This window comes from Ovis aries, chromosome 3 (assembly GCF_016772045.2).
Source record: "Ovis aries strain OAR_USU_Benz2616 breed Rambouillet chromosome 3, ARS-UI_Ramb_v3.0, whole genome shotgun sequence".
Lineage (NCBI taxonomy): Eukaryota > Metazoa > Chordata > Mammalia > Artiodactyla > Bovidae > Ovis > Ovis aries.
In genome coordinates this window covers 58,859,393-58,884,391 of record NC_056056.1, presented here as the reverse complement: position 1 = coordinate 58,884,391, position 24,999 = coordinate 58,859,393, and the positions used below count along the sequence as shown (strand labels likewise).

The following is a 24,999-nucleotide window of genomic DNA, read 5'->3' as shown; positions in this document are numbered from 1 at the left end:
TCTGGGGCAGGATGGAGAATGGCAGACCAGAGCAGAATGTGCCCAGCTCCTTATGACCTGGGGGATGAAAAATGCACCCTGAACTTGAAATCACATGGGGCTCAGGTCCCACCCCTCTGCTTCCTCTTGGTGCCATCCTGACAAGTTACTTCAGCTCTAAAACCTAGTTGATAGTAACATGCATTTCACAACTTGCCATCAGGATTAAATTAGTTGATTTGATGAAATATCACCTGGTATACAGTAGGCCCTTTCAGGGCTGCATTATGACTTTGGTGGGCCCCGGGCACTTTTGCTTTCAGTGGGCAAAAATATTAAAAAAATTTTTGTAGTACTGTGTGTTGGTAAAACACAAATACAATCCAAGCCAGATTATAGTCATTTGTTTCCTTTTGTGTGCTGTGCTTAGTCGCTCAGTCATGTCCAACTCCTTGTGACCCCCGTGGACTGTAGCCCACCAGGTTTCTCTGTCTATGGGGATCCTCCAGGCAAGCATACTGGAGTGGGTTGCCATGCCCTCCTCAGCTTTTAAAAGAAATTAAAGTATCTTCATGGACCTCTTAAACATGACCCCGAAGTATCAGGCCTGTCATGCCTGATGGATAAGTGGGTTCAGGGGGCTCCATCATGTTTGCTCTTCAAGTGTCTCAGAGGCTGTAAGGGTTGTGGTCATTCTTTTCGGAGGCTCCCCCATCCTCTTGTGTGTCCAGCATTCCTGCTCTCTCTGCACTGAGTGCCAAGCTTCAGTGTCAAGTTTTTTAGCAAGAGGGTGCCCTCTGGCCTCTCCCTTCAAGCCCCTGGACACCACGGAGATGCAGGCCTGGAAGTTCTGATGTGGGGTGGCAGGCAGAGATCAGCCTGGGCGACCAGAAGCTCCTGTAGGCCTCAGGGCGAAGGCAGGCAGCTTTGTTTTGGCTTTCTATTGGATCATGGCTGACCAACAATGTTGCGATAGTTTCAGGCGGACAGCAAAAGGCCTCAGCCGTACACATACGTGTCTTCGTCCTCCTCTGAACTCCCCTCCCGTCCAGGCTGCCACATAACAATGAGCAGAGTTTCCTGTGCTATACAGTAGGACCTTGTTGGTTATCCACTTAAATACAGCAGCGTGTACATGTCCGTCCCAAACTCCCCTTAACTCTGGGGAGAAGACCGCTTTGGTGGCTAGATGGCCACCAGGTCCTTTCACAGCAGGCCTCAGAGTAGTTGCAACAGTGCCCTCTAGTGGTCAAAATCTCTCCACACTGTGCCTGCCTCACCTGCCATCCGAAGGGGCTCCCAGGGTCCAGGATCTGAGGGTTGTGTTGATATTGCAGGTCTTCGTGTTTGTCTAACCCCCTCCCTCAATCCACACGAGACTTGAACCCAATAATATAAGCAAATCCACAACTATCTGTAGTGTGTTCATGTACACACAAAGCCAAGGTTAAGCTCTAGATCACTGCTGTCTCTAGAATTACACTGGGAGCCACAAGGGCAAGCCCCATATACAACTTTAAATGTCCTTAGAAAAAGAAAAGGAAAAAGATGGAATTAATTTAATATTATATTTTATTTTACCTAATACGTAAAAACACCATCCTTTCAACAGATCATTGATATAAAATTACTAATGAGATATTTTAGATTCTTTTCATTAGATGTCTTTGAAATCCAACATGTAATTTATACTTGCGGTACATCTCAATCGGAACACTGAATCTTCTTGAAAAAGAACAGACACATGTATAGTATATGTAAACTGAATCACTTTGCTGTACAGCTGCAACTAACACATTAATCAACTATACTCCAAAACAAAGTATTTTATGTACTTCATAAATTTTATAGCTGAAAAAGCAGATCCAACATGACCTGCATTTTTCCAGTCGTACTTAAAAGTTTTCCAATAACTGAATCAAGTAATTTGACATTTAAATGTAAATTAATTTAAAATTTTAAAATTCAGCTCAGACTATTCACATTGCAAGGACTCAACAAATGTTTGGTGGTTCCTGAATTGGGCAGTGTAGGCTAGATCATAAAAACAGTAGCAGGAAGAAAGCATGCCCTTGTGGAAACAAAGCATATCTCCCTGTAAAAGACAATTATTTATAAACTTACCAGGGTTTCCTGAAATTAGGAGGTGGAAACTTATGTGGGGGCATTTGTAAGGACTGAAGACACCCCACCTATGTCCACAGATTTTCTGTACTCTAGGGTTGGGGTTGCTGCTACTGCTAAGTTGCTTCAGTTGTGTCCAACTCTGTGCAACCCCATAGATGGCAGCCCATCAGGGTCCACCATTCCTGGGATTCTCCAGGCAAGAAAACTGGAGCGGGTTGCCATTTCCTTCTCCAATGCATGAAAGTGAAGTCGCTCAGTCGTGTCAGACTCTTAGCGACCCCATGGACTGCAGCCTACCAGGCGCCTCCGTCCATGGGATTTTCCAGGCAAGAGTACTGGAGTGGGGTGCCATGGGGGCTGGGAGTTTGCATTTTGGGGAAACCCAAGGACCACACTTTGAGAGTCATTACACAGTATCTGGTAGATGTGCAATCACAGGGGAGCTATGTCCCTGTTCCTGCCGGTTCCAGAATATACCAGGCACGGTGCTCAACCAGGACTACCAAAGACAGGCCCATAGGCAATCCATTGGAGAGGGGGAAGAAGAGTAAGTGCTGTTATTATTTCTTCATGTCTATTTTAGCACACAGTTTGTGTAGTTTATATACATATATATCTTTTTTTTTTTTTTTTTTTGGCCACACTATATGAACTTCCCCGACCAGGGATTGAACCTGCACCTCTGCATTAGAAGCATGGAGTCTTAACCACTGGACCAGGGAAATTATACATAGTTTAGTACACATATTTTGGGCTTCCCTAGTGGCTCAGATAGTAAGAATCCGCCTGCCAATGCAGGAGACACAGGTTCGATCCCTGGGCTGGGAAGATCCCTTGGAGAAGGAAATGGCAACCCAGTCCAGTATTCTTGTCTAGAGAATCCCCTGGACAGGAGGAGCCTGACAGGCTACAGTCCATGGGGTTGCAAAGAGTGGGACTCAACTTATCCACTAAACACAGCAACAAAGCCTCTGACAAGGCAGGCCAAGGCCTCTGATCTGGTTTGGGGACCAGATAAACTAAGACTCAAGCCAGACCTGTGCTAATGGAGTCAGCGGTCCCTACCTGCATAGGTTTATAGGGCCTGGGGTCCAAAATCTTAGAGTCAAGGTTGACCCTGAACTCGACTTCTTTTTTAAATTTTTATTTATGTATGTATGTATTTACTTATCCTTCGTTGCTTTGCTCGGGCCTTCTCTAGTTGCTACAAGCGGGGGCTCCTTTCCTTGTAGTCCACAGGCTTCTCACCGTGGTGATCTCTCTCGTGCAGCACGGGCTCCAGGCACCCAGGCTCAGGAGTTGTGGTACAGGGGCTTTGCTGCTCCCTGGCATGTGGGATCTTCCTGGACCAGGGATCAACCTTGTGTCCCCTGCACTGGCAGGCACGTTCTTATCCACTGAAATTTTCACAGGCAGCAGCAATGCTCCTGCACTGCCCAGCGGTGGGAGTGCACCCCCGCAACATCTGCAGGAGCCCTCCCCGCCTCCCAGGGGATCAGGTGCAACATCAGACAGCACAGAGCATCCTGGCAACAGAGCACGCCTGCTGGCTCCAGACCCCCACCCCTAGAGCAGCCCCCTGAGAACCTCCTGCACAGACCCTTAATGGGGAGAAGGTGCACTGGGCGGCTCACAGGGGACACCTCCCGGGGTCCGAGGCCTAAAGGAAGCCATCTCCAGCAGGGCTATGCCGGGAGATTCAGGAAGCGCCCCTGCCACTGCTGGCTCAGGTGCTCAATCGTGTCCCGGAGCATCCGTGTCCAGTCGTCGCCCTTCCGCATTGGGGTGCAGCGTGCCTCCTTGTGCTCCAGGGCAAGGATCTCGGCCGGGGTGTCCAGGGTCAGCCTGGCAGCCTGCACGGCCTCTGGGAACTTGGCTGCGGAGGCGGGAGCCAGACAACAGCGGGGAGGGCTGGGGAGAGAGGGGAGGTAAAAACAGGGGGTGGAAGACAATAGATAGTGGGGCAGGTACCGGAAGAAGGTGAGGCGGGAGAAGAAGGAACAGGGGAAGGTTAGAAGTAGGGTGGAGAGAGAGAGGAAAAAAAACAGGTTTGGTCCCTTGAATTCATCTCTGCAATGACCCTGCTAGCCAACTGCTCCTCCTTTTTGGAGTTCCAGCTCCCTCTTCTGGGACCACAGTCTCAGCACACACCTTCACTCAGCACCCACTATGCTCATAAAACCCATTTGTGGGACTTCCCTGGTGGACCAGTGGTTGAGACTGTGCTTCTACTGCAGAGGGCCCGGGTTCGATCCCTAGTCAGGGAACTAAGATCTCACACGCCATGTGGGGCACTCCCCCTCCCCTCCAAAAAGCAAGTTGCTCACATTCCTGTGCCCCTTGCTTGGGGAAGAGGATGGGCCCAGAGAGGTCCCAGGGGTCCCCCCTCCCCGACACTCAGGCGCCCACCACCAGTACCTGGGTTGCTGCCTGTCCACCTGCTGGTAATGGCAGCTCACGGCCACGGCCGAGTGAGGGCACAACAAGTACTGGTTCTCCTGCCAGCAGCGGCCCATCGTCTGGATGATGGCCTCGTCCGACACTGACTGAGAGGTTACTGCCTCCGAGAGCTGAGGGGAAGTGGGCAGGAGGTGACCAAAAACCCACCACCCAGTACAACCATCTGGATACACACCAGAAACTCAAATGAAATGTTCAGATGGAATGGCTCACACTCAGCTCAGAGAAAAAGCTAGTTTCCCATGTTTCCCAGTTTTAAACAGATTCACTCAAGTCAGAGGAAGCACACGTTTGGGTTTCAGGTCAATACATTTGGTTAGAATTTGGCTCTGAATCAGCAGGAAACACAGGCTAAGGGCACTCAAGCATTCCTAGAGCTTTGCTGTTAGTGCGCCCCCTCCCTGTAGGTGTGGGAATAGCTTCCCATCAGTTTCCACCCAGATCTCCAGCTTTCCTTTAGGAAAATTGCCCACTACCTCAGAAAAAGGAAGACTCCCTTTTCAGTGCTCCCTCAGTGTAGATCGTTTATTTGATCATTCTCTGAAAATGCACTGCTTGTGCCAGAAACCATGAATATAATCAACTTCAATCAATAAAGACCATGTTGCTGCTGTTTAGTTGCTAAGTCATGTCCGACTCTTCGTGACCCCATGGACTGTAGCCCGCCAGGCTCCTCAGTCCATGGGATTTCCCAGGCAAGAATCCTGGAGTGGGTTGCCATTCCCTTCTCCAGGGGATCTACCCAACCCAGGGAGCGAACCCATGCCTCCTGCATTGGCAGGTGGATTCTTTACCACTGTGCCACCTGGGAAGCCCAATAGAAACCACAGGTTATTATAAATTGTTTAGACATCTTCCTGACCCATTATGGTTCACAGCAGACAATGAGTGTTTTATTTATATTTGTATCTCTGGCACCAAGCACAGTTCCTGGCTCACGGTCGGTAAGTAATATCAATGAATGAATGAATGTTGTTTCAGCAGATGGAGTAACTTCTACATGTACAGCCAGGGAGAGAATGAAGGACCAGGGGATATGGTGTCTGTCTTCATGTAGCATCTCATTTACATGAGGAGAAGGAATATCAAAACAAACCATTAAATAAGCTGAACTTTAGTTGTGTTATGGTCTTCATAGTCGTGTTCCCACCAAATTTACCTGTTAAAGCCCTAACCCCAATATGACGGTATTGGTAGGTGAGGCTTTTGGGAAGTAATTAGCTCATGAGGGTGGAGCCTTCATGAATGGAATTAGTATCTTTATTAGTGTCTCATATTCCGCCATATGAGGATACAAGAAGGAGGCCTACTACCACCCAGAAGGGGCCCTCACCAGAATCCAACCTTGACCTTGATGCCTGCACCTTGGCCTCGGTCCTCCAGTCCCTGGGACTCTGAGAAATACATTTGTATTGTTTATGAGTCACCGGTCTGTGGTACTTTGTTACAGCAGTCCAAACTGATTAAAACAGGCTGCATCGAAGAAGCATAGGAAGACTCCCTGGTGGTCCAGTGGTTAAGACTCCTGGATTCCAGTGCAGTGTGGGGGCAGGGTTGATCGCCAGTGGGGAACCACAGGCCACGGCCAAAAAAAAGGAGAGGAAAAAAAGCACAGATTCCAGAAGACAAAGTCCACACCAGTCTGTATGACTGACTGAGTCCACAGAACTGTATCTAGTTCTGGGAACAACTCTTTAAGATGGACATTAACCACTCAAAATTACGCCATGCAATTTATGCCATGTAGCTAAAGGAACCAGGAAGGCTTAGCAGGTAAAGGAAGATTCTCTTCAAGTATGGGAAGCAGCTCACCAGTACACAAGCTAGAAGGAACAGATTCTGGCTTGACATAAAGAACTTTGTAATGACTACAGCTGATGTGAGGTAGTGAGGTCCTTGTTGTTGGAAGTATACACAGTCTGGATGACCAGTTGGTAGGATTGTGGTAGAGAAAATTATAGTCAAATTCAATATATGAAATCCTTCTTTGATATTAAATAAGTTTCCATCACCAGGTTACATTAAAATAAAAGCAATCCCTCCCTAGAGGGCTTCCTAGTAGTTCAGACGGTAAAGCATCCATGTGCAATGCAGGAGACCCAGGTTCGATCCCTGGGTCGGCAAGATCCCCTGGAGACAGAAATGGCAATCCACTCCAGTATTCTTGCCTGGAGAATCCCATGGATAGAGGAGCCTGGAAGGCTACAGTCCATGGGGTCACAAAGAGTCAGACACAACTGAGCAACTGAGCCCTAGACTCCTATCCATTTGGAGACAAAATTTTTCCTTATTCTTTATTTTTTGAATTTAATTTTTTGGCAGTGCTGTGACTTGCAGGATCTGAGTTCCCTGACCAGGGATCAAACTCAGGTCCCCTGAAGTGCAAGCACAGAGCCCCAACCACTGGACTGCCAAGAAACTCCCTCTCCTTTATTTTATTTTTTTTTAAAGTTAATTGAACAATAGTCTCTGCACATACTGGATAGAGAAAATGGCTTCCAGTTGTTATTATTGGAAATCAACAACAATAATGGATAAAATAATGATAGTTACTATATTAAGCCCTCGGAGAAGGAAATGGCAACCCTCTCCAGTATTCTTGCCTGGAGAATTTCAAGGACAGAGGAACCTGGCGGGCTACAGTCCATGGGGTCGCAAACAGTAGGACATGACTGAGCAACTAACACACACACACACACACACACACACACACACACACACACATCTTAAGCCCTATATTCCCAGGCACTATACAAAGCGCCTGATGGACTTAAATCTTCAACAATGCCATGAGGCAGGCATTCTCATGATTCCCGTTTTACAGATGAGGAGATTGAGGCACAGAGTTTAAGAAACGAGTCCAAGGTCTCATAACTCTAAACCAATAACCTCTAAACCAACCACCTCTCCCCATTCAAAAAATAAATCCTCATAAACTGCAGAAGTGTGAGGCTCATAGCAAGTACTCAAAAAAATACCCAAGCATCTCCTTTGCTTGAAAAGATTTTCAAACCCCGGGTCTGGTCTCGTGGCTGTGCCCTTTCCTTTCTCCACGGTGTGTGAGTGGTGACTGACCTCGCTGTGCAGCTCCTTGGGTAGACGCACACTTTTTGTCCCTTCAAACTGCTCCATGAGGGCTCTTGTCACCTGGCTGTCAGAGCCAGACAGCAGCCAGAAGATCCTCTCCATGTTGTAGGGAACCTGAGCAGACAGGCAAGGTCCCAGGGGTCACGCTGACCTCAGCCCTCGTCCACCTCCACCCAACCAACACCTGGGGCAGACCTGCACACACATCCCACCTGAATGTCCATGGCTGACGCCAAGGTTGGTTTGACCACTTCGGACAGAGAGAAGTCTCCCCATTGGATGGTCCTGTGGATGATGTCATTGCTGTTCACTGCCACAACCAGGTGAATGGGCAGCCCCATCTTCTGAGCGATGCACCCAGCTTATGAGAGGAGAACAATGGTTTCTTAGACATGACACCAAAATCAGATAACAAAAGAAAAAATAGATGAACTGAACATCATCAAAATTAAGAAGCTTTTGTGCTTTTTGAAGCTTTTGTGTTTCAAATGACACTATCAATATATCACTATCAATTTATCACTATAAAAAGGCTATCCACAGAATAGGAAAAACCATTTGCAAATCGTATATCTGATAAGAGACTTGAACCGAGAATATATAAAGAACTCTTACAACTCAACAATAAAAATACAAATAATCCAATTAAAAAATAGGCAAAGGACTTGTGTAGACATTTCTCCGAAAAAGATATACAAATAGCCAATGGACACATGAAAAGATACTCAACATCACCGTTGCTGTTGTTTAGTCACTAAGTGGTATCCAACTCATTTGCAACATTTGTAACCCACCAGGCTCCTCTGTCCATGGGATTTTTAGGTGAGAATACTGGAGGGGGGTGCCATTTCCTCCTCCAGGGATCTTTCTGACCCAGGGATTGGTAGGTAGATTCTTTACCACTGAGCCACCAGCGAAGCGCATTCAACATCTTTAGTCATCAGGAAAACACAAACCAAAATCACAATGATACACCACTTCATACCTACTAGGATGGTTAGAATCAAAAAGACAGATGATAACAAGTCTTGGTCAGGATGTGGAGAAATTGGAACCCCCATATACTGTTAGTAGGAATGTAAACTATTGCAGCCACTTTGGAAACCTGTCCAGCAGTTCCTCAAAAAGTTAAGCACAGAGTTCCAGTATGACCCAGAAACCCACTCCTTGTTTGTATATTCTCAAGATAACTGAGAACAGATTCACACAAACACATATACACAAATGTTCATAGCAGCATTATTCATAACCAAAAAACCGAAGCAAACCAAATGTCCATTAACTCTTAAATGTATAAACAAAATGTGATATATCTATGCAATAAAATAGTATTCAGCCATAAAAAGGAATAAAGTACTAACATGTGCTACAATCTGAATGAGCCTTGAAAATGTTATGCTAAGTGAAAAGAAGCTAGACATAAAAGGCCACATATTGAATGATTCTATTTACATAAAATGTCCAGAATAGGAAAATCTATGGAAGTGAAATAGATTAGTGACTGCCTAAAGCTGGGATAGATGAGGGAATGACTGCTTAATGGGAACAGGGCTTCCTCTTAGGGTGATGAAAATGCTCTAAAACATTATGGTGATGGCTGCACAAATCTGTGTGCACTAAAAATTATTAAGCTGAATACTTAAAATGGGTGAATTGTATGGTATGTGAATCATAGAGCAATAAAGCTGCTACCAAAACAAAAAAGGGAGGAAAGAGTAGGAGGGGGTTACTGTGCCCTGATGTTGTTCTCCATGCCAAACCCTGCCCCCACCAGGTACTGACACACACCATTTGCAGAAGAGAAAATGGAGGTTCTGAGAAGTTGAAATGACCCACCCAAAGCCTGCTTTGGGCTTCCCTGGTGGCTCAGATGGTAAAGAATCTGCCTATAATTTAAGAGACCCAGATTCAATCCCTGGGTCGGGAAGATCCCCTGGAGAAGGGAATGGAAACCCATTCCAGTATTCTTGCCTGGAGAATCCCACGGACAGAAGAGTCTGGCGGGCTACAGCCTATGGGGTCACAGAGTTGGACACGACTGAGCTACTAATACTTTCACTTTCAGAGCCTGCTAAGTGGCAGAGTGAGGATGTGAACTTAGAAGTCTGTCTAAGTCTGGAGCACACGCTGAGCCCTCAGACTAAGAACCAGTGCTTTCAGGCTGAGTCTCCTGGAAAGGGGTCAAGGGAGGATGGGGCAGCAGCCACTGTCCACCCTAACAGCAGCTCCTGTTTGCATGAAACAAAATGCCTCACCCCGAGAAATGGAGAGCCCAGAGGTATCGAGTTTAGGAAGGTTCCTATTCCCATGAATAGTTTGTCTCTATGAGTAAGTAAAAGGAGTTAGGGATGCCCACACCACCCAATGTCACCCAGGTTTGCAAAGCATGCTCACAGCCTTATTTTATGAGATCCTCAGGAAATGCCACGATATCCTGTATGACAGGGTAACAATGGAGGCTTAGGAGGTCTAGGGGCTCGAAGCCAAGCAGCTGGTTCCTGACAGAGCGGGGCTAGATCGGAGATCCCTCTGCAAACGTGGCTTTTGTACCAGGCACTGTGGCAGATACAGGGCACAGGCAGGTGGTACCATTTCCTGGGGGGTGATGTAAATGGGCAGTGTGGTGGGCTTCACTCCACGGACGGGGAAGAAGGCTGAACCGTCCTTGTCTAACAGCCTGCTCATTTTTTTCCATCCCTGTGTTAGCTGAAGTCAGAAAGACTCCTGAGCACTAAGATGCTTTCATGGGCTCACCTAAGCCAACCTGGGCACCCATCGGAAGCGATGCCACTAACAGAGCCATCAGAAAAAAGTCAGGTCCATCAAGAGGCAGCCTCATAAGTTCAAGAGGGCGAAGACTCTGAAGCCAGCTTGCCTGGGCTACCATCCTGGCCCTGGGACTGACCAGTGCATAAACAAGGACAGGCTGTCCAAGGACTTCTCTGTGCCACAGCCTCCTCATTGTAAAATGAAAGTAACAGTATCGTGCCCCTCATAGGCCCATGTGAGGATTAAATGAATTGATATGAGGGAAGCATTCAGAGCACTGCCTGACACGTAGTCAGTGCTTGATCAACGTTCTTATAAATTACAGGAAATGATTTTCATGCCACGCAGCTTTATAGCACTCAACCTTCACAAAGTTCACACACACAGAGAATCTAATTTGCGCCTCGTCCTGAGAGATATGATAAGCAGTCCAATCTCCCTTTGATGGCTGAGGAGCTGAGCCTAAGGGACAGCCTTTCAGCTAGTAAAGGGCAGACCTGGAGCCAGAAGCCCAAGTCCAGGACTCTTTCCACATCACACGGTCTCTGAGAACACGCTGTGCCAGATGAGCCCTTATCCTCAGAGCAGGGAGCTGGCCAGGGCTGGGAGGAAAGTCCACGTTCCTGGCAGAGGGCTCTGCCATCCAGGAACAGCAGCTGAACCTTCACCTCATCTCCCCACACTCTGCTGAGCGCCACATCAGATCAGGCGGCTGAGCACACTGGGGTTAACCTGTTAGTCTCCCCCTGTGGCAAAAGGCCAGGACATCCTCCCAGGAAGTCAGGGGGACATTTTCTGGAAGGTTCTTTTGTATAGTTCCCCATCACCTAGGACCCAACCTGGCCGTGGTGGCTCAGTGATAAAGAATCCACCTCCCAATGCAGGAAACCGAGCTTCAATCCCGGGATTGAGAAGAGCCCCTGGAGAAGGAAATGGCAACCCACTCCAGTATTCTTGCCTGGGAAATCCCATGGACAGAGGAGCCTGGTGGGCTACCGTCCTTGGGGTTGCAGAGCTGAACATGACTAAGCAACTAAACAACAAAAGACCCAACCTAGGTTATAGCCAAAGAGTGGCTGGGAGGACAAGGACCATGGGCATTTTTCTGGAAAGCCCATTTCTGTCCAGGGGTCTCCTCACCTGCAAGGTTACCAGCAGCCCCTGTTGGCACAACCACCTCCACAGGGGGCAGGGGGTGCATGTCTAAGGATGGCGCACACTGGAAATAAGCAAAGAAGTGGTGGGCTATTTGCACGAGGACCCGGGACCAGTTGATTGAATTCAGACTCATCAGGTTGTGCTTCTTGACAAAGGCCACGTCGGCAAACACCGTCTTGATGGGCTCATCCAGCTCATCGCTGTTACCCTCCACTGTCAGGGGAGAGAGAAGGAGCTGTCAGGAACATGGAGAACCCCCAGACGGTCAGCATGTGCCCCAAGGCCTTTCAGACTGAGCCCATCCCACTGGGACCTTCACTCAACACATGGCTCATATCCTTGTGGTCACATTTCCAGTGTTTCCACCATTATCTAAAATTAGATATTAAATATCAACCTTCTGGGACACCGGGGGAAGAATTCCTCTTTGTAGTCCATGCCCTCTTCCCCAGGCTCTGGGAACAAGGACAGGATAGTTTATTAGGTTGTAAGATGGTGATGAACAGGGAGGCCTGGCGTGCTGCGATTCATGGGGTCACAAAGAGTCAGACACGACTGAGCGACTCAACTGAACTGATGGTGACAGGCTGAGCTTTACTCCATGGTTCTCCATTAGGGGCTGAGGGGAAAGAGCTGCTCTTTCTGTGGGGTCTGCCCTTGTTCCCTCATTTAGATAAAAGGGTGGAGGTTCTGCCCTCAGCTCCTACGTGGCAGGGAATCTGGTATGGGCAGGATTTCTCCTTAAGCTGGATGTGGGTGCACTTTAATTCATGGATGAATTATTGGGTAATTGTTGGGCAAACTGACGCCTAGTCCAAGTTGCACCCCCTCAACCCAACCCAGCCAGCAATCAAGCCAACATTAATCTCTTATCTAGAACCTGGGTCTATTCCTCCATTGAATCCAAACTTGGAGGCCAGAGGGGGACAAGATTATTGGGGGTAAATGCCAGAGTAGGCGTGGAGGTTACCAGTCACTTCCCCTTTCATCAGGTAGTAGCACTGAGGCTGCAGGGCTCTCCAGATCAGTGTTACAAGGTGGGTATTTGCTGGGTTCAAGGAGAGATTCACTGCTTTCAAGAGACAGCCACAGGAAGAGAGACTTGGTTACCTTCAGTAACCATCATGAACCACAAAAACCTTGAGAACTGGGGAAGATGGAACCAAGAATACTTGGCTCCCAGAAGGCAGTGAAACAACCAGTCAGAAGCCTGTTCCATTTCTAGGCTTACGGGTACATGAGCTGGAAAATATTCCTGTTCAAGTCAGTCTGAGTTAGGTTTTCTGTTATTTCCAGGCAAAAACAACCCAAATAATATATAACTAGCATTGGCTGATTATCCTGTGCTTAAGAAGAATTGAGTATATAATGTACAATGGATATTAATGACTTCAGAAAACATTAGTATCTAAGACACGATAATCCAGGTGACCCATCTCTGCTCCCTGAGCTCCCGAGTCCAGGAGAAAACACACACCCACTGCTAGCTCCTGAACTAATGCATATCCTCCTGGAAACCAAGTCAGAAGATTCCAGAAAGGAAAGGAAGAACTTGAATGGTACTGTTTTGAAATACAAACTAATTTATGCACATTTATGACATACTGTATTTATCACCATCCACATGTCTGCCACATTTTCCTACTGTGCACTGTTCTCCGACTCATGATCAGGAATGATGCTTCTATACACGCCCTTAGATAAAAGCCTTCCAACATCTCTATACAAGGAGAGAAGGATGCAGATCCAGAACAGAGGCACAAAAAGCTATTCTCTGATCTGATTCTAGGCAAAGACAGTCGCAGATCCATAAACAGCAATTCTGGTGCTTAGGGTTTAGGAACCCTTAGGAACCTGAATCTTGTGCATTAAAATCTTGCCATGATGGCAGGAAAATGTAGTCAGATTCTCTGCTCAGTCACGTCCAACTCTTTTTCGACCCCATGGACTGCAGCCTGCCAGACTCCTCTATCTATGGAATTTTTCAGGCAAGAATGCTGGACTGGGATGCCGTTTCCTACTCCAGTGGATCTTCCCAACCCAGGGATCAAACCCGCATCTCTTGTATCTCTTGCACTGGCAGGTGGATTCTTTACCACTAGCAACAGCTGGGAAGCCCAATATGTGGCCAGATATGGGCAATGGATTACCCAGGTTAATTCTGCCAACGCTTGCCTTAGCTAAACAATACACTTTTCACTGGAATGTACATGGGTTTGCTAAAGGAAAGGGTAGAAGAGGCTTTTTGTTTGCTCTTGACAAATAGACAAAGAATACTCACACTACTCCCCTGGGTAGCAGTTGTTTTCACTGTGTTTTTGGTCCTTGACAAAACTGGTGTTATATGAAACATCATCTATGGGATTATAACAGGAGGCCAAGTCAGCTATAGAACGAGGGTTTTCTCTTACTACATTTGTTATCCTGCTAGGTGAGTGACCAAACCAAGTCAGGCTACCTAAACAGCTTGCTCCAGGCCACAGTGCATAAAACTTCACCAAGATCTCTATTGCTCATTTTCCTATCCCTTCCTCGGGGCTCTCTGGGGTGCAGTGGGGTGTGACAGGTAGAAATAAAAAAGTATACAAGTGTGTGTTAGTTGCTCAGTCAGATCCAGCTCTTTGCAATCCCATGGACTGTATGTAGCTGGCCAGGCTCCTCTGTACATGGAATTTTCCAGGCAAGAATACTGGAGTGGGTTGCCATTCCCTTCTCCAGGATATCTTCACGATCAAGGGATTGAACCCGGGTCTTCCACATGGCAGGCAGATTCTTAACTGTCTAAACCACTAAGGAAGCCCACAATAAAAAGTATGGCTCCACTCACACTCACCCTGCCTGCCTATACTCTTGGGCTTCATAATGATTAAATGCGCTCAGAATAGATGGCCAGACGTTAAGATTTTTTTTGCCTTTCTGCAAGCATAACATGCTGTGATTCATGATGTGGCTCAGGAAGTAGGAGTCACAAGCCATAGGTACCACTGAGTAGCTTCCTATTTTAAATACTTAGACCTGCTAACCAAATGCATTAGTTGATTCAACACTGCAAGGGAGGGTGTGAGCTGCCAACATGTAACAACACATTCTCTCAAAGGGCAATGTGTTTTTGCCCTCTGAACTTCAGTGCCCTGGAAAAAAATCCAAGTTATCTGGCTCAGGCTATGGCTCTGGGTGGCTGCCTTGCAGACATGGCACAAACAGGTTGAATATGCATGGAGGTAGCATTCTTTGGGGTATGGGTTTAAACCTGCACTTCCTTGGATGTACTATTTATTAGTAATGATTTATGCACCAGTCACCTCCAATAGTTTCTTAGACTGGGTAGCCACGAGCCTACTTAGGGCTAAGTCGGGGCATATACCAACCTCAAAATATGACTGATGAAGGAAGGGAAGGAGAGAGGAAGGAGAGGAAGCAGGATGCTCAGCTAGACAATTGATTACTTTGGTTCCAGTCCATCTCCCAACATAGAGCCACTCAAGGCAGGACCACGCTGTGCCTAGAACCTTAGTCCCAACACTCACCTCCGAACACGTGGACGTTCTCTCTTAGCACTGTTGTCATCTGGAGCTCCTGAATCTTTGTACAGTGACCCTTGGGCAGCAGAACAATGATGTCCACATTTTTTGCCCCCTGAACACTCTGAATGGCAGCACTTCCTGTGTCCCCAGAAGTTCCTGGATGGGAAGAAGGAGGAACCCTCCTCTTTAGACAAAGGGAGATGGAAAGAAATTGGCCCTTAAAAGCACAGTTGCCAAGTGAGGGGATACCCTGGGGGGTAGGAATCCAGTACTTAACCTGGGGTCCTTGAACCTCCAAGAGACCTATGGATACAAATCAAGGCACCTGTGAAGTTGACACCATATCATCTATATATTTTATTTTTTTATATTATTATTCTGAGAAGATTCCATAGCCTCCCATCAGTCTGTCAAAAGGGTCCATGGCACAAGAGAACGTTAAGAACCCTGCTCTACAAATTAGGGGGTTGGGATTAACATATATATACATATATTTAAAACAGGACTTCCCTGATGGCTCAGGGGGTAAAGAATCCACCTGCAATGCAAAAAAGGACAAGAGATACAGGTTTGATTGTTGGGTCGGGAAGATCTCCTGGAGAAGGGAATGGCAACCCACTGCAGTATTCTTGCCTGGAGAATCCCAGGGACGGGGGAGCCTGGTGGGCTGCCGTCTATGGGGTCACACAGAGTCGGACACGACTGAAGTGACTTAGCAGCAGCAGCAGCCAGTATTCTTGACTGGGAAATCCCATGGACAGAGGAGCCTGGTGGGCTACAGTCCACGGGGTCGCAAAGAGTCAGGCACAACTGAGCACTTCACATGTATAAAACAGATAACCAACAAGGACCTAGTGTATATCACAAGGAACTATACTCAACATTTTGTAACACTGAGAAATCCCACTGACAGAGGAGCCTGGTGGGCTAGATAGCGTCCATGGGGTCGCAGAAGAGTCAGACACAGCTTAGCGACTAAACAACAACAATAGATACATATAACTGGATCACTGTGCTGTCTACCTGAAACTCACATGGTATGATACATCAATTTGTTTTTTAAAGAAAGCCGCTCTAGAAGAATCAGTAATACACTCCCCAGGAGACATCGGTGGAGGGCACCCCCTAGGCGGACACCGGCCAGCTGGGGCGCTGTGGGCTCCGGGGCACACACCCACGATGCACACCTACAACCACGGTGATGTGCCTCTTCCTCTTCTCCAGGAAGTACTGCAGGAGCTGTGCTGTGCAGCACAGGGACAGGTCCTTAAATGCATAGGTGACCCCGTGCCACAGCTCCAGCACGTTCAGCCCGTTCCTCAGCCTGGACAGATGCACCACCTCTCTGCAGCGGAATCTGCTGAAGGCACGATCAATCAGATCTGCAAGGGGAAGGAAGGGAAATCGTACAGTGAAAACGGCATTCTCTAGTACTCCTCCAGGGCTTCCCAGGTGGCGCTAGTGGGAAAGAATCAGCCTGCAAAGGCAGGAGACTCAAGAGATGTGGGTTCAATTCCTGGGTTGGGAAGATCCCCTGGAGGAGGAGATGGCAACCCACTCCAGTATTCCTGCCTGAAAAATCACATGGACAGAGGAGCCTGATGGGCTACAGTCCATGGGGTCACAAACAGTCGGACACAACTAAGCGCGCACACATACACACACACTTGTCCTCCAAGTTCATTCTTAGTCTCTTTACACTTTTAAATTTGAATTTTCTATCTTGTTACCAGATAAAAAGACCTGACATTTTTATCGTAAAGGATACTGTGTATGAATACAATTGTATTGTCTTAGGGGGAAAAGTTTGGAAAGACATGAACCAAACTGTTCATGGATTCCTGACAGTGATTCTCCCAGACAGCAGAATTGATGCTGCCAGACTTTCATTTTTTACTTTATAGATTTCTTCACCATTTGGATTTCTTGTGTGCATGTATTCCAGTAGAGATTCAGTTAAACAGTCATGCCAGAAACAAATCAAGTATCTCATCTCTTCTAATTTTCCTCCCTAAAAATAGAGTTGTTTCTTTGTTTTTGCATTACTTAATCTCACACTTGTGATGCCAGTAACTTGGGATCCTACCTAAAGCTAAGCCCATCTAGAGTGGCATTTCTTAAACTTTAATTGGCAAACCAGTCACCTGGGATCTTAAAATGCAGGTTTTGGATCAGTAAGTCAGAGGAAGTAATGAGAATTCTAGCACATACCCAGGCAATGCCATCAGTGCTGGTCACTGAACTACATTTAGAATGTTTTTTTCAATTTATTTTTACTACACCCAGAGTAGCTGTGGGTGAGCTACTCTCTAGTTGGGGTGAGTGAGCTAGCCTCTCGTTGCACGAGCGAGCTTCTTATTGCAGTGGGCTCTCTTATTGCAGAGCACGAGCTCTAGGTGAGCCGGGTTTCAGTAGTTGGGGCACACATGCTTAGTTGCCCTGCAGCATGTGGAATCTTCCCAGACCAGGGATCGAACCTGTGTCCCCTGCACTAGCAGGCAGATTCTTTACCACCGGATCACCAGGGAAGTCCCAAACTACATTCTGAGTTCTTTTCAGTCTCAAACTCTCACCATTAGGTTATTGATTACATTATACAGTTGGTCCATGGACCAGCAGCACTAGCATCATCTGGACGCTTGATGCATGCATGCTCAGTTGCTCAGTCATATCTGACTCTTTGCAACCCTATGGGCTGTAACCCACCAGGCTCCTCTGTCCATGGAATTTTCCATGCAAGAATACTGGAGTGGGTTGCCATTTTCTCCTCCAGGGGATCTTCCCCACCCAGGAATCAAGAACCCACATCTCTTAAGCTTCCTGCATTGGCAGGCAGATTCTTTACCCCTGCACCACCAGGGAAACCTGGACGCTTGATAGGAATGCAGAATTCTCAGGCCTGCCCCAGATCTACTGAATCAGAATCTGCATTTTAACAAGATTCCCAGGGACAATCTGTAGGCACATAACAGTCTGAAATGAGCTGGTCCAGAACACTCTCAAAGTCCCTTCTGGAATTACCATTTGAGGAAATAAAGTAGCAATCTGTGGGTCTGGGTGCTTTATATACTGTGCTGTGTTATGTGTTATAAATGTGCTGTGTTATGCTGTGCTTAGTTGCTCAGTCGAGTCCGACTCTTTGCAACCCCATGGACTGTAGCCCACCAGGCTCCTCTGTCCGTGGGGATTCTCCAGGCAAGAATACTGGAGTGGGTTGCCATTCCCTCCTCCAGGGGATCTTCCCAATCCAGGGACTGAACCAAGGTTTCCCGAATTGCAGGCAGATTCTTTACCATCTAGCCACCAGGGAAGCCCAGGAATGCTGAAGTATATGCAAGAAGGAAATATTCAAATATTCAAGCATCTCATTCAAGGTCAATGGTGAAATCCCTAGTCTTGAAAAGGTTTTTTAAAAACAAATTCACTTTGGCATTCCCCACACTGGGGGTGGGAGTTGGAATGGATGAAACTCTTTGAGAATATTTTCAGTTCTGGGATTTCAGAGTCTGGGAAAAACTCCAAAGTTTGAAATATGACTGGGGACTTGTTAGTCATTTAGTTATGTCTGACTCTTTGTGACCCCGTGGACTGTAGCCCACCAGGCTCCTCAGGCAAGAATACTGGAGTGGGTAGCCAGTCCCTTCTCCAGGGGATCTTCCCAAACCAGGGATCAAACCTGGGTCTCCTACATTGCAGGCAGATTCTTTATCATTTGAGCCACCTGGGAAGCCAAACTTTGGGAAATATAGGGCTTTCCCAGGGGTTAAATGATGGCTTTGCAACTCTGGGGTCTGGGCTGGCAGAATAGTGAGGTGGGAGAGTAGAAAGGTAGAGGGGCACTCACCATTTAGGTCATCTCTAGGAATGAGCTCAGGTCCAATGAAAAGGCTGCACAGCTCCTTCACCAAGCTGGGGTAGGAGAGCGTGCTCCACTCATGCAGGGTCTCTCTGCCCAACTGTGGAAGCTCCTCAGGCATGTAGAGGCCCCCGTCTGGAGCATAGCCAGAGAAGAGCGCCCCCTCGAAGTCAATTCGTGGGGCCATCCCCCGAGTGCTGACATACCACATGATCCCGGGGCCTGCAGAGGGACCAGCCCCAGAGGCACTTAGTCTCCAAGCTCATTACCCCACGGAGCAAAGCCCAAGTACGCCCAGCTCCCTCAGCTAACCCTTGGGCCATCACTCATGCATGTGTGCTAAGTCACTTCAGTCGTGTCCAACTCTTTTGCGACCCTATGGACTATAGCCTGCCAGACTTCTCTATTCATGGCATTCTCCAGGCAAGTATATTGGAGTGGGTTGCCATGCCATCCTCCAAGGGATCTTCCCAACCCAAGGATGAAACTTTGAGTCTCTTATGAATCCTACATTGGCAGGCGTTCTTTACCCCTGGCGCTACCTAGAAAACTGAGAGTCAAAATTGTTGAGGGCAGGAGAAGGGGGTAGCAGATGATGAGCTGGTTGGATGGCATCACAGGTGCAATGGACATGAGTTTGAGCAAACTCTAGGAGATAAAGAAGGACAGAGGATCCTGGCCTTCTGCAGTCCATGGGGGTTGCAGAGAGTCTGAACAGCAACAACAAACCAGATAGAGAGGCCCAGAAGCAGAAGCAGCTGCCACAGGACGTGGTGAATTGGTGAAGTTAACCAAGAAAATCGAGCTCCTGGCTTGGACTAATGACCTCTGGCGCATGATTTTGTAATTTGCCCCTGTGACTCTGCTGGGCCCTATTCCAAGGTGGAGACGGGTCAGAAAATACCCGACCAATAATCTGGATGAAGGGCAAAGGAAACAAGAGATGGCCGCAAGGCAGGGAAACATCTTAAGAAGGGCTCCTCCTCCAGGCCAAGAGATTTTCTGAGCAAGGATGGGCGCAGGGCGGAGACTTAAACCCGGGCGGCCGAACCCTAGGTGGCTATCGCTGCGCCCCTGGGATGGTGGCCAAGGCAGGGCCATGGCAGGCGCCGCCAGCCTCTCCAAGTCACTGGCACCTCTGGCTGGCCTGGCCTTGGGCCAAGGTGTTTTTGATCAGGCCTGCGGAATAAAGTTCCACTCCCAGCTTAGGAAAACCCAACAGGCTTCTTAGTGTCGGGGCTCTCCGTGAATTGCAGAAATCCTGCAAAACTTTCGAAGCGTCGGGAACCCTAACCTTCCCAGGTTTCCTCCAAGTCGCAGCGCCCGAACTAGCGGCTGAAAAAAAAGGGGGGGCAGGGAGGCCGACCTAGCCACGCTGAAGACAGGGTTGAGCGAAATGGCGAGAAGTTTCGGTCTTGCTACAGATGAGCTCTGAGAGGGCGCCGCGATGGCCTGGGGGCGCGGGGCGGGGGCCGGGGCGGGGGTCGACGCGGGGAGGGGCCCCAGGGCCGGCGCGCCGGCGGGAGGCTCGGCGGCTGGGACGCCGGCTCGCGTGGGGCGGAACCCCAACCCCCACCCCGAAATCAGCCGGCTGGGCTGGATGGTGCGAGGGCTGCGGGGGCCGGGGCGGCGTGGTTACCCAGTCCCAGGCTCCGGAAGCGGCAGGGCTCGGCCGGAGGCGGATCGAGCGCAGTGGGAGTGCCAGGCTCCGGTCTTGAGGGCGGGAGTGGGCGGGCAGCATCCAGGTCGGAGGATAAGCAGGGCCTCATGGGTAGGAGGCCGAGGGCGGAATAAGTGGAGGAGGAAACGGGAGGGAATGAAAATGAGACGGAACCTGTATTCCACATTTGGCCTTTTACTCATTGGGAAAAACTGATGCTGGGAGGGATTGGGGGCAGGAGGAAAAGGGGACGACAGAGGATGAGATGGCTAGATGGCATCACCGACTCGATGGACGTTAAGTTTGAGTGAACTCCAGAAGTTGGTGATGGACAGGGAGGCCTGGCGTGCTGCGATTCATGGGGTCGCAAAGAGTCGGACACGACTGAGCAACTGAACTGAACTGAAAACCACTTTGCTAAACGTTTTATTCAGCCTCTTAATCGTCACTGCAGCCCTGGAAGTACCATATTGCCTCATGTTTCAGATTAGAAAACTGAGCGCCAGGTGGAAAGAAGAAAGGCCCCTAGCTTCGGAGGGCTTCATGCTTCCCACCTGCAAAAATCTCAAGGTTGACGAGCCCTGTGTTTCTCAGGAACTTCTCAGGAGTGCGTCAGGAATTCAGAATCCACGGGGATTCATGACATCGTTCTGTAGGAAAACACTTTTTATTAAGCATAGATCTATTCTAGGGGTTCCCCTATAGCTCAAGGGACTAGATCTGATAAAGTGCCTGATGAACTATGGAGGGAGGTTCGTGACATTGTACAGGAGACAGGGAGCAAGACCATCCCCAAGAAAAAGAAATGCAAAAAAGCAAAATGGCTGTGTGAGGAGGCCTTACAAATAGCTACGAAAAGAAGAGAGGCGAAAAGCAAAGGAGAGGAAAGATATACCCATTTGAATGCAGAGTTCCAAAGAGTAACAAGGAGAGATAAGAAAGCCTTCCTCAGTGATCAGTGGAAAGAAATAGAGGAAAACAATAGAATGGGAAAGACTAGAGATCTCTTCAAGAAAATTAGAGATACCGAGGGAACATTTCATGCAAAGATGGTCTCAATGAAGGACAGAAGTGGTATGGACCTAACAGAAGCAGAAGATATTAAGAAGAGATGACAAGAGTGCACAGAAGAACTGTACAAAAAAGATCTTCATGACCCAGATAATCACGATGATGTGATCACTCACCTAGAGCCAGACATCCTGGAATGTGAAGTCAAGTGGGCCTTAGGAAGCATCACTAGGAACAAAGCTAGTGGAGGTGATGGAATTCCAGTTGAGCTCTTTTAAAATCCTAAAAGATGATGCTGTGAAAGTGCTGCACTCAATATGCCAGCAAATTTGGAAAACTCAGCAGTGGAAAAGGTCAGTTTTCATTCCAATCCCAAAGAAAGGCAATGCCAAACAATGCTCAAACTACCGCACAGTTGCACTCATCTTGCACGCTAGTAAAGTAATGCTCAAAATTCTCCAAGCCAGGCTTCAACAGTACATGAACGGTGATCTTCCAGATGTTCAAGCTGGTTTTAAGAAAGGCAGAGGAACCAGAGATCAAATTGCCAACATCCACTGGATCATTGAAAAAGCAAGAGAGTTCCAGAAAAACATCTATTTCTGCTTGATTGACTATGCCAAAGCCTTTGACTGTGTGGATCACAATAAAATTCTGAAAGAGATGGGAATCCCAGACCACCTGACCTGCCTCCTGAGAAATCTGGATGCAGGTCAGGAAGCAACAGTTAGAACTGGACATGGAACAACAGACTGGTTCCAAATAGGGAAAGGGGTACGTCAAGGCTATATATTGTCACCCTGCTTATTTAACTTATATGTACACTACATCATGAGAAACTCTGGGCTGGATGAAGTACAAGCTGAAATCAAGACTGCCGGGAGAAATATCAATAACCTCAGATATGCAGATGACACCACCCTTATGGCAGAAAGTGAAGAAGAACTAAAGAGCCTCTTGATGAAAGTGAAAGAGAAGAGTGAAAAAGTTGGCTTAAAGTTCAGCATTCAGAAAACTAAGATCATGGCATCTGGTCCCATCACTTCATGGGAAATAGATGGGGAAACAGTGGAAACAGTGTCAGACTTTTTTTGGGGGGGTGGGCTCCAAAATCACTGCAGATGGTGATTGCAGCCATGAAATTAAAAGACGCTTACTCCTTAGAAGAAAAGTTATGACCAACCTAGACAGCATATTAAAAAGCAGAGACATTACTTTGCCAACAAAGGTCTGTCTAGTCAAGGCTATGGTTTTTCCAGTGGTCTTGTATTTATGTGAGAGTTGGACTGTGAAGAAAGCTGAGTGCCGAAGAATTGATGCTTTTGAACTGTGGTGTTGGAGAAGACTGTTGAGAGTCCCTTGGACTGCAAGGAGATCCAAACAGTCCATCCTAAAAGAAATCAGTCCTGAATATTCATTGAAAGGACTGATGCTGAAGCTGAAACTCCAATAGTTTGGCCACCTGATGCGAAGAACTGACTCATTTGAAAAGACCCTGATGCTGGGAAAGATTGAAGGCAGGAGAAGGGGGCAACAGAGTGAGATGGTTGAATGGCATCACCGACTCAATGGACATGAGTTTGAATAAACTCTGGGAGTTAGTGATGGACAGGGAGGCCTGGTGTGCTATCATGGCACAATGGAAATAAGCAAAAAGGCAGTAACGTATGTTAAAAGTGGTAAACCATCTCACTTTTTCCTTATATTTTTGTTTTTAGTGCATGCAGAGGAGTTTGTCCTAGGAATCATCCGCTTGGTGAGCTCGTTGGTCAGGGTGTGGGTCTCATGCCGCCATTGTTTTACTGTTTTAGGGTGTGTCTTATGGTTCTATTACATGGTTTTGTTGCTAAGCAAGCCTGCTTGGTTTTGTGGTTAAACAAATCTACTTTCTTTTTTTAAATTGGAGTATAATTGCTTTAGAATGTTGTGTTAGTTTCTGCTGTACAACAATGTGAACAAGCTCTAAGCATACACATATCTCTTCCCTCTTGTGCCTCCCTCCCAAATCTGCTTGCTTGAGTGATCATTAACTTATAGAGGTTCCCGTACTTTTTTCTTCACTTAAATCTTTCAGTGAGATGAACTATTTAATCACCTACTCTGTACCTTTTGGAGAAGGAAATGGCAACCCACTCCAGTACTGTTCCATGGACAGAGGAGCTATGGCTACAGTTCATGAGGTCACAAAGAGTCGGACACAACTGAGTGTCTGTCCCTATTCTACCCTACTTTACTCTTTTCCATAAACTTATCACCCCCAGACAATCTAGAGGGTCACTGGTTTCTCCTCACCATACTGGAAGATCCCTGGAAAGCATAGGATAGTTTTGTTCCATTCTCTGATTTATCCCCAGTGCTCAGAACAGTGTCTGTCATATAGTAACTGCTTGATAAAGTATTTGCTTAAAGAAGAAGGAAGACATTACTACTGTGATGGAGATGTTTGACACTGTCTCTACCCTGATACCTTCCCTTCCTCGTGGTGCCTCTTAGTCCCAAACTTCTTACCAGCACATGGCCAGGAATAAAAACAACCAGTTAACTCCTTTTAATGAGTAATGCTATTCTGAGTGAGGGTTTCCCTGATGACTCAGGAGTAAGGAATCTGCCTGACAATGTAGGAGATGCAGGTTCAATCCCTGGGTCGGGAAGATTCCCTCGAAAAGGAAATGGCAACCCATTCCAGTATTCTTGCCTGGGAAATCCCATGGACAGAGGAACATGGTGGTCTACAAAGCTGCAGTCAGAAATGGCTTAGCACCTAAACAATAACTCTGAGTGGTTATGTGTGGCTTTCAACAAATTTGAAGAGAGGCAAAATAGAGTAAGGTCAATATGTAATTTATTACTTCAGGTGAGTTAAGAAATAATAGATGACCATCAAGTCATTACAGGTATTGTACACACCATGTGGATGACACAGGTCAAGATCACAGAGAACAAGCCTGAGACAACATGGGACACGAGTCAGGCAGGACTGTCATAGATCAAGCTAGGCTGGGAGCAGATGTCAACTGTCTCAGAGAGGGGTCAGCAAACTATGACCCACGGGCCAAGTCTGGCCCACTGCCTGGTTTCATGGATACAGTTTTACAGGAACCCAGCTGTGCCCATTCGTCTGAGTACCTTCTATGGCAGCTTTTGCACAGAGTCTGCACCATAGACTCTGTGGCCCATGTCCATTGGGAAAAAAATGTACAAAAGCTGAGAATTATGCTTTGTTTGGCAGACTTACTGAGAAGTTAAGCCTGGGAGGCAGCCTCTCAGATAGCTCTGAAACACTGCTCCAAAGAGGTAAGAGAAGAGCTAGACAGAAACCAGGTAGTCAGAACATTAAGAGATGACTGTCAAAAAGGAAATCAGACATG

At 47.4% G+C, this 24,999-nt stretch overlaps 1 protein-coding gene across 4 annotated transcripts; it reads right to left on the bottom strand.

Moving 5' to 3' along the window:
• Positions 1 to 1,533: 1,533 nt before the first annotated feature.
• On the bottom strand, positions 1,534 to 20,752 carry THNSL2 (threonine synthase like 2). Of its 4 annotated transcripts, none has more exons than XM_027966757.2 (9): positions 20,600 to 20,688; positions 18,949 to 19,182; positions 16,292 to 16,486; positions 15,108 to 15,260; positions 11,563 to 11,793; positions 7,866 to 8,014; positions 7,642 to 7,767; positions 4,525 to 4,676; positions 1,534 to 4,017 (listed from the first exon to the last, which is right to left on the bottom strand). In XM_027966757.2, exons 2-9 carry the CDS (start codon positions 19,169 to 19,171, stop codon positions 3,792 to 3,794), a joined length of 1,455 nt encoding a protein of 484 aa, XP_027822558.1. In that variant the 5' UTR covers positions 19,172 to 19,182; positions 20,600 to 20,688; the 3' UTR covers positions 1,534 to 3,791. The 4 variants fall into 4 exon arrangements, with proteins under 4 accessions (XP_027822558.1, XP_027822559.1, XP_060269851.1 ...); XM_027966758.3 differs by lacking the exon at positions 20,600 to 20,688 and adding an exon at positions 20,327 to 20,499; XM_060413868.1 differs by lacking the exon at positions 18,949 to 19,182 and having other exon boundaries at positions 20,600 to 20,752.
• Between the last annotated feature and the right edge of the window lie 4,247 nt (positions 20,753 to 24,999).

Coding starts and splice junctions, on each gene's coding strand:
- THNSL2 (XM_027966757.2), bottom strand. CDS start 19,171: ATGTGGTATGTCAGCACTCGGGGGATGGCCCCACGAATTGACTTCGAG. Junction 11,794..15,107: donor GAACGTCCACGTGTTCGGAG/GTGAGTGTTGGG, acceptor CTCCCCTGACAG/TGGAGGGTAACAGCGATGAG. Junction 8,015..11,562: donor GGCTGCTGGTAACCTTGCAG/GTGAGGAGACCC, acceptor TCCTCTCATAAG/CTGGGTGCATCGCTCAGAAG.